Source organism: Coturnix japonica, chromosome Z, assembly GCF_054131305.1.
Source record: "Coturnix japonica strain WE chromosome Z, WE-NBRP24, whole genome shotgun sequence".
In the NCBI taxonomy this organism is placed as follows: domain Eukaryota; kingdom Metazoa; phylum Chordata; class Aves; order Galliformes; family Phasianidae; genus Coturnix; species Coturnix japonica.
This window is the reverse complement of record NC_140702.1, coordinates 9,016,748-9,025,841: the sequence shown is the minus strand read 5'-3', so window position 1 is coordinate 9,025,841 and position 9,094 is coordinate 9,016,748. Positions and strand designations below refer to the sequence as shown.

General features: G+C 42.6%; 1 protein-coding gene across 3 annotated transcripts; it reads left to right on the top strand.

Moving 5' to 3' along the window:
• The first annotated feature begins 89 nt into the window (after positions 1–89).
• DNAJA1 (DnaJ heat shock protein family (Hsp40) member A1) lies at positions 90–8,062 on the top strand. 3 transcript variants are annotated; one of them, XR_014939084.1, is made up of 9 exons: positions 90–287; positions 370–547; positions 1,810–1,914; positions 2,028–2,255; positions 3,572–3,686; positions 4,876–4,951; positions 5,441–5,556; positions 6,393–6,493; positions 6,770–8,062. XR_014939084.1 is itself a non-coding variant. In XM_015849954.3 (8 exons), exons 1-8 carry the CDS (start codon positions 156–158, stop codon positions 6,986–6,988), a joined length of 1,194 nt encoding a protein of 397 aa, XP_015705440.1. In that variant the 5' UTR covers positions 90–155; the 3' UTR covers positions 6,989–8,062. The 3 variants fall into 3 exon arrangements, 1 of the variants encoding a protein (XP_015705440.1); XR_014939083.1 differs by lacking the exon at positions 4,876–4,951 and adding an exon at positions 5,969–6,166 and having other exon boundaries at positions 6,770–7,148; XM_015849954.3 differs by lacking the exon at positions 4,876–4,951.
• Positions 8,063–9,094: the final 1,032 nt, after the last annotated feature.

Genomic DNA, 9,094 nt, shown 5'->3' with positions numbered 1-9,094 from the left:
CTCCTTCTCCTATTGGTTGTTCCTCTCTTGAAGCTGACTTCCGGGGCGGGGCGGCGCCGTCTCAAAAGCGCCGGATACGGCCCGGCTCCGAACTTTCCAGAAGAGTCGGGAGCGGAGCGGGGCTGTGTGGGCAGAGCGGGCAGTGAGGGCCCAACATGGTGAAGGAGACCAGGTACTACGATGTGCTGGGCGTCAGCCCCAACGCCTCGGCTGAGGAGCTGAAGAAGGCGTACCGCAAGCTGGCCCTGAAGTACCACCCCGATAAGAACCCCAATGAGGGAGAGAAGGTGGGTGAGGGGCGGCAGGGAATGAGGGCCGGGAGCGGCGGGACCGCGGGGTGTCTGAGGTGTGTGTGTGTCCATCCCGCAGTTCAAACAGATCTCACAGGCCTATGAGGTGCTGTCCGACCCCAAGAAGAGGGACCTGTACAACAAGGGCGGCGAGCAGGCCATCAAGGAGGGCGGATCGGGAGGCGGCTTCGGGTCCCCCATGGATATTTTCGACATGTTCTTCGGCGGCGGTGGGAGGATGCAGAGGGAGAGGAGAGGTATGAGCGGCTTCTGACCCCATCCCGGGCCCGCAGAGCAGTTCTGCTGTTCTTAGGATGTTCCCGTAGGCAGCCTGGGGGTGGAGGGCTGCTCAGGGAACGCGAGATGTAGCGCTGAAGGCCGTGGTTAATGAGCTGAGTGGGGGGTGCGGCTTAGTGAGCTTCCTTACCTTAAGGATCCGATCTGTGCAAGCGGCCGAAGTGCCGTCCCTTAACGCGCGAAGCAAACAAGGGGAGGGTAGTTGCATAGTGCAATGTTTGAAGCCGTGCTTTGTGTTGGTCTCTAACCGGGCTTTGTGCTTGGAAAGCTTTGGCTGAATGGTTGCCTAGCTTTTGTTACTGAGTAGGAAACGCAGGAGTAACAAGCCTTAAAGTAAGTGCTAAGTAAGGTGCCACGATATCAAAATGGAAGTTGATCTTACATTGTAAGTGGCCCCAGGTTGGACGGGGCCCTGGGCAACCTGATCTAGTAAATGTGTGTGTTTGGTGGCCCTGCCAGGCAGGGGGTTGGAACTACATGATCCTTGAGGTCCCTTCCAACCCGGGTCATTCTGTGATTCTGTGGCTTTATCTAAATAAGATAACCAAGTTACTTTGACTCTGAAGCCTTCTTGTGATATTTAGTTGAACTGGATTGAGTGCAGCTGCAGTAATGTTCTGCTCAAAAGTTAAAATCTAGAGGTAGCATAAGGGAAGGCTGATGTTAATTAAACTGCTTAAAAGCAGCACTGGCCACAGCACTTCTCTTCCTAGTGGGACAAAGGGAATTTAAAAGGCTGTATCAGAGTATTCTTAGTAAGATAGAACTTGCTGTACTTCCCTGAACTGGTTCCCTTGTTCCTAAAATTCTAATGAATTCCTGATTGTAGAAGTGTAGTTACTCAGATTAGTTTCCAGAAGTCCCTTCATGAGAGACAGAAAAAGCCTAACTGGCTTTAGGTTGTGCCTCCCACTTCCTTGTAGAAGAACTTCAGTTAAAGCAGAAGTTTTGAATCTGGAAGTAAAATGTAGTGTTTCACACTTCTGTTACATCTATTGTGTGTTCCCTCAGACGTGAGTCAGATTTCTTCTAATAGAGAGGTGTTAATGCCTTTAGAACCCTTACCTAACTACAGTACAACTGGGAAACTGACTAATACAAGTAGTGAGAGAACTGTGAAACAAGATGTTAAAGGCTACAGAAGCTTGTTTTAGCATGATATGGAAATTGTACTGTTACTTTGAGTCCATTTGCAAACTAAAGTAAATGTTTTCTTTCACAGGCAAAAATGTGGTCCATCAGTTATCAGTGAGTTTAGAAGATATGTACAATGGTGCAACAAGAAAACTTGCACTGCAGAAGAATGTTATATGTGACAAATGTGAAGGTAACTGTGAAATGTTGACTATAATTCCTTCTCTCTGGAGATGCAGAATTAACTTATGCATTGCCAGAAGCAATGAGAGATCTCTGTTACCCATCTCTGATTTTTCTCTCCAGGTCGTGGTGGTAAGAAGGGTGCAGTAGAATGCTGCCCGAACTGCAGAGGGACAGGCATGCAAATCAGAATTCACCAGATTGGGCCGGGCATGGTGCAGCAAATCCAGTCTGTGTGTATGGAGTGCCAGGGGCATGGAGAGCGCATCAGCCCCAAGGACCGCTGCAAGAGCTGCAACGGCAGGAAAATTGTTAGGGAGAAGAAAATACTAGAAGTGCACATTGACAAAGGTGAGGTGACTTGGTAAGATGCAGGGTTAACCTTGGTTGTACTGACGCTGCCTTTGTAGTTCTTAAACATTAACAAATGCGTAGTGTCAGCTTGGTGAGTGGCACCCTTGAAAACAATGGACTAGACTTTTACCGTCTTCAACAGTAGACCTGTGTTTAGGGAATGTTTGCGCTATGTTAATTTTTTGTGTGCATAGTGAATAACAAATGGAGAAATGTGCAATATTGTAAGTAGTGAATTATTTTTATCTGGTGCTGTTCTGTAAGTGCAAGTTGTGATCAGGTAAACATGTCACTTGGTTCAGCTTTCGCAATGAGTTTTCTGTGTGTCGGGAAACTATGCAGACTCCGATCACTTCTACTGTGTTTCAGTGTGAAGGGGAACCAGGTCTGCTACAGTAATTGGGTGCAAAGATGGTGCTAAGCCTGTAATGCTTGGAACTGTTTGCAATGCAACCCCTACAGTACTGCTCAGCATAGCTGATATTTGCCTGGCAAAATGTAATTTAATATATGAACCCTCACGGTGGTGGGAGAATGCAGTGTGTTGAGTGTGACAAATACTTTTCCCCTGGGGATTTCCAGAAGTTGGATGGACAAATCTTGGGAGTAGTGCAGCTTTTCTGACAAACTGTGCTAGCAAGCATGTAACTGCTACAGAGTAACTACTGATTATTTTCTGAAACTATTTTGTTTAGATGTACCTTACACATTATATAGTATCTGGGTTTGTTTTTAGCTGAGAAAACATTACTTTTTTTTAATAAGGAGATAATTTAGAAAAGCTTTTCTTCTTTTACTCTTTTCATAGTTGGAAAAAAAAACTGAGTTAGCATGATTCAGCTAGAATTTACTTACAGTGACTTCTGCGTAGGTGAAATGGGTTTCTTACTTGACAGGAACAATCTTGAGGAAAGTAATTCTTGCACTATGTAGTTGCTGAAATCAAGTTTCTTGTGTATCTCCCACATATAGTTCTAAAACTTAGGTTGATATGTTGTTTTTCAAAACGAATTCTGTGTGCAGCATTCATTTTCTTGTCATACTGTTACTTATATTGATGCCCCTTACAGTTTTTATCTTGACAAGTGGTAGTTCCAAGCTTTTTAGGTGAGCTTAATAGTTTTGAGCTGTATCCCAGTTTGGCAGCATTAAGATCTGCTGGAATTGTGAGTTGATTTGAGGGGGAGGAAGTTCCTGATATCTTGAATTTCAATATAAAGTTACATCCTGATACTGTATTATGCCTCTAAAAGTATTTCTTGCTACTGTTCTTTGTTTTTAAGAAGCTGACAAAGTTGTTTTTTCTTTAATAGGAATGAAGGATGGTCAGAAAATAACATTCCATGGTGAAGGGGACCAAGAGCCAGGACTAGAACCAGGGGATATTATCATCGTCTTGGATCAAAAAGACCACTCTGTGTTTACGAGGTAAAAATTTAAGTCCTCTGTGTTAACACTTGAGATACTTGTTCAATTGCTTCCATGGTTACAAAGGACTTTTTTATCCTGGGAAGATGAGTAGATAGGATCATGTGGCTAGAAGTCACCCGTGAGTACTGATGTGTGCAGAAATCCTGTTTTCTTTTTAGTTAAAACCATCTGTGTTCTAACAGCAGCAGATATGTTTGTGTGAGCTTTGGCAATGGAATATCTGAATACTTCCTTGCTTTTTTTATGACAGTTCTCTCCCTTGTATTAGAAGTCATGGCTTAGTGTAGGCCACTATTTATTGCCCACTTGACTCCAAGGCACTAAAAAGAAATTGCAGTATTTTATTTTTTTCTTAAGGAATCCTGTCTATAACAGACTTTTTCAGTGTAGCATATACTTTTCTGACCAAAAGCAAATTGCCACACTCCCACCTAAGTGCACTAGCAGTGTAATCATTCATTTACTTCTGGGAAGCATTGAGCATGTCTAAAGTATTTTGTTACCTGTAGTACTGCCTTGGTGTTGCAGATGTCTTTGTTTCAGGTTACTCTTCATGGAATTAGCCTATCCACTACTTTTTAGACTTAAGTAGTGCTGGTCATCTTAAATGTCTTGTGTTGCATTTGGTGTTTCATTGCTTCTGTTTGGAGCATTAAGGAAGAAGCCAATGGAAGTAGAAGGACATTTCATACCCACAGCTGGCACTGTACTTGTGGATAGGAATTAAGAGTAAAGATTGGTAGGAAACCAACAGCTGGTCTGCATGACTGTCCTCTGTGGTGCTGAACTCTGTGCCAAAAGAACACTGTTCTATGCTCAGGTTAAGAATCAGTTCTGTTCATGTTGGTTGAAATTTGCTGATTTTTCTTATAGTTAAACCAGGTGCTCAGTCAGTTATGCTAAAGGGACAGCTTGAACAAACTGTTGGCATGGCTACCTGGGTATTGAATTCATAGCTCTGCTTGCTTATTTTTGTCCATCTTCCTTCCCACTGCCTTCATTGCTAGTGTCCTTAGGGAACCCTTGATATTAATGGTCTTCTAGTCTTGTGCTGAGGTCATGCTGTTTCTGGGACAACTGGAGTGTTGCTCTTCTCCCTTCGCTGTCTATAATTAACTTCTCAGGCAAGTCTTATTCCTGAGACCTTTAAAATAGAGTGAGTGAAATAACTAAGTTCTTTTAATAGGCCTGAAGATTTCTTAGCCCTTGGACATGCATTGCATGCAGACATCACTTGCACTGCTTTACTGAGATCAGAATAGGTAACTAAAACAGTTACATCTGCATACTTTGTTGTTTGTTCTTGGTCTTCCACCTGAACCCAGAGTGGGCACAACGTGCTTACGCTTCCCTAGTATCAGGTCTTCAGAAGTTGACTATAAGAGAATGGTGTCGAGTTTGCCAATGCAGCCAAGAGTGTTAATCTACATAAAAAGGAGTTAACCATCCCTGGTGCAGTTCTTATGCTGAAAGTCTTTCCTAGAATAGAAAAACAGTACTGAAGTAAAACTGAATACAGCTAAACCTTATTGCATGTGTGTCTTTTTAATAAATGTTTGTTTTAAATAGTTAATAACAGCTCTTGGTATGGATACTGTTTCATAATTCATCCTTGAGCTGTTGCTTTAATAAATACTACTTCAATTGTCCAGACTTATATTAAAATTATTTTCTGTAGTAAGTTTGCTAATAAGGTGAATTTGATCCTTTTATTGCTTCCTTGTCACTGTTATTGATTGGTTCTACTATAGACGAGATGAAGACCTTCTTCTGTCCATGGATATACAACTGGTTGAAGCACTGTGTGGCTTTCAAAAGCCTATCACAACGCTGGATAATAGAACTATCATTATTACCTCCCATCCTGGTAAGTGCTTGCTTTCTGCTGAAGTCCAAGCATAGGTAAGCTGTAAGCTTAAAGGAACAGAAGCTGTCCCTCTTCTTGCACAGAAGGAACACATCAGTACCAGGCTTTTTCTTCCCAGCCTTTGCAGTACCAATCTTGTAACAAGAAGGAACTTTTGGATAGTAGTCAGCAGTGACTTATTTCTTTATGTGATACAGTAACATGAGGGAGAGGTCAGCTTGGCCTTGTCAAATGTTGATTTTCTTATTATGAGGCTCTGGAAAGATGGTCTGAATAAATGAACAGGTGTGTTTTGTACCGTGGTGTAGGGTAAGCTCTGCTTGTTATGGCACTTGCTTGCTTTCTAGCCAGTGGATTGTTAGTGGAAACATATTGAATGCATGTGTTAGAATACAAAAGGCTTGCTTAAAAGTATAAGCAGGAATACAGAAGATGATGCAGATACACATCATGATCATCACAGCAATAAAGAAATCTTCCTGGCATGAGAACTGCGTGTCGTGTTGCAACTTGTAACAGTAACAGACCTTCCCTCATGGACACTTGAAGGCCACAGGTCTCTGAAAACCACTTTTTCAGCTCTGGAACTGATGGAACACTTAGCATACTTGTAAGTGTGCTTCCTTGGGAAGCATAGCAAGGTTACAATAGTGTAATGTGGATGTCAGCCAGCTTTCTTACTTGGAAGTTAGCAGGCATCAAGTCCCTGTCAGAGTGCTGCAATCAGTGTAGTTGTCTCTACACAGTGCAGAAAGCTACATAAATCTTGAAGGGAGTGGAAACTAGATCTGCTACTGCTTCCTGCCTATGTTCCTTCTTTTGCTTTTGTTTTTTAGGCCAGGTTGTGAAGCACGGGGATATTAAGTGTGTTTTAAATGAAGGCATGCCAATTTATCGCAGACCATATGAGAAAGGACGTCTCATCATAGAGTTCAGGGTAAGTGTGTCAATGTAATTCCAGAGCACACAGGTCAGCACCTGATTTCCATCCAGAAGCTTACTTATTCTCTGGAGAAAAGCTGATGGCTGGGAGCTGTGGCAGGAAGCTCTTTGTGTGAGAGGAGATTTGACATCTCTGATACCTGATATTTCCTAAAGCACTAGGGTTAAGTCATCTGTGATGATAAAGCTGGCTTTGGCAGATAATTTGACCCATAATTTAATGGAAAAAGGTAAGTTCAAGTATCTCAACTCCATCTCTTGATGATTTCAGGTGAACTTCCCAGAGAGTGGCTTCCTTTCCTCAGATAAGCTGATGTTACTTGAAAAACTGCTGCCTGCGAGACAGGAAATAGAAGAAACTGAGGAAATGGAGCAAGTGAACTTAGTGGACTTTGATCCATCTCAAAAAAGAAAACATATCTATAATGGGGAAGTCTATGAAGATGATGAACACCACCCTAGAGGCGGTGTTCAATGTCAGACCTCATAGAAGGGCCATCAGTAACTTGTGATGCTCGTTTTGTATACATTAGTGGATGAGTGAAGGACTACAAAGCAGTTGACCGTCACTTCCTGCTATTCGTTGTTATAACCAGCCATAGTTGTTCCATCTAAAAGCATAAAGGAAAAAAATAAACTAATGAAACTGACTCTGCAACTTGTGTAAAGCTCCAGGATGCACGCTCAAATCAAATTGAGCACACTTCACTTCTGCCTGATGATACAAGACAACTTTCTCACCTGCTAGTCTTTTCTTTCAAGCCTTGTAATTCCTGTATTTGTGCAATTGCTGAGGCTTACACTAAGCTGCTGTGGTGATCTTTTTGTGTATTCTAAGTCTTATACTCCAAAATATGCACAAGTGCATATAAGTCACGGTAAGACGTAGTTGCTAAGTTGTGTACCAGTTAGGATAACATGTTAATGTGTGGGGTTTGCACTGGTGTTTGTCAAGTAGGGACTGACTCTTAACACAGCCACATAGTACATGAAGCTAACAAGGATGTGGACAGTCTTTGTAAACCTATTAAAGTCACATGATCTGTGAGTTCTCAAGTTCCTGCTCTTAAGGTCAAACAGTGGTGTTTTTTTTCTTTGCCACCTCTGTTATAACCTTGGAGCTGAATGTGAGGCTTCATTCAGGTCATTGCTGACTGCTTTTTTGCTGATGTTCTGCACAATACTGTGTTTAGAGCCAATGGTTGTTTGGCTACTGCAGGAGCTTCCTTTGCTACCATGCATGAGTGAAAAACTCCAGGCCTTTATCAGCACATGTGCTGTTTGGGGATAGCCTGCCAGCATGCGAAGCTTTTCTTTGCCCTTAATTACTGAAATTGGATACCCTACAGTGGTATGTCATGGAGAGCACTGCTCACCCTGCTTGTGGGCATATGCAAGCCTGCAGGAGACAGAAATTTATTATCAGCCATTGTCCCAACTGACACATCAAGGATGTTCTGAATTCAATGTGTTGTGTGCATTATTTTAAGCTGACTCTTGAAAATTCTGTATGAATGTTCTAATTATGTAGATGAAGCGTTTCCAATATAATTGCAAAATTGTTCATTGCCTCTTTTCTTAGAGCAGCTGTTGGTTTAAAGATACCACACCCCTCATTTTTAGCAGCTATTCACAGAAAGATCCTTGTAAAAAAAAAAATCTTCTTTCATAAAATATGCTGAGAAGACAAGTCCAGATGTAACATCCAGCGTGGCCTTCTTAATACCATCTGGTTCAGGACACAGCTTACACTTCCCATACCATGCTGAAGAAGTTGTTGTATAGTGAATTGTTCGTCTTTCACAAAATGGCTGCCATGGGGCTGGTGTGTTTGTTATGTTGCTGGAAGCAGCTCATGAAGGAAACCTCTTAAGTTGCAGGTTTCATTTTATATAAGACAGCTGGTGATAAAGTTCCTGAACCTCAACTACACTTCCCTTTCTGGTAGCTACAGAGTAGATATCCTCTCTAGCAGGACCTTCTCAGCAGGAAAAGGTCCTGCTGCTAATACACAAAGGGTAGCAGGAGTAACACTGGTTTAAATACTCCATTTTAAAACCAGCTTGAGACTAGCAGAGTCCACGTTCCCCCCCACAAATAGATCTCAATTCTCATTGCTAGGGCTATGAGGAGGAATGGAACACTCCCACTGCCTTCTACTCAAGACAACCATCATGAAGGCAGACATCTGTTTCTGGTTGTCTGCCTCAAGGGAATGAAAGCTAGGAAACAATAGCAGGGTGAGCCCGTTGGCCCCCTGCCCCTACACAGCATGTTTTACTGCCTGGAGAATACAGACTACATGAACGCACAAGCTTTGGTGTGTGCTTGCCTTCAGGAATGCCCACATCCTGGAGACCAGGGGCAATTATGGGAATTAGATTCTCAGAGGCCAGCAGCCACCTATGAGGATTATTTAATCCCTCTAAACCAAGGAGATTTGGCTGCTGTGTAAGCCATTCTCAAAGGATGTTTTTGTTCTGAGAAAGTTTTGTACAGAAGAGACCAACTCTTCAGTTCTCAGCTGTGCTAAACCTTACTAAGAAGGCAGGGAGGGACTGATTTTTATATGCTGTACCTGGTAGGTAAGTTCAGA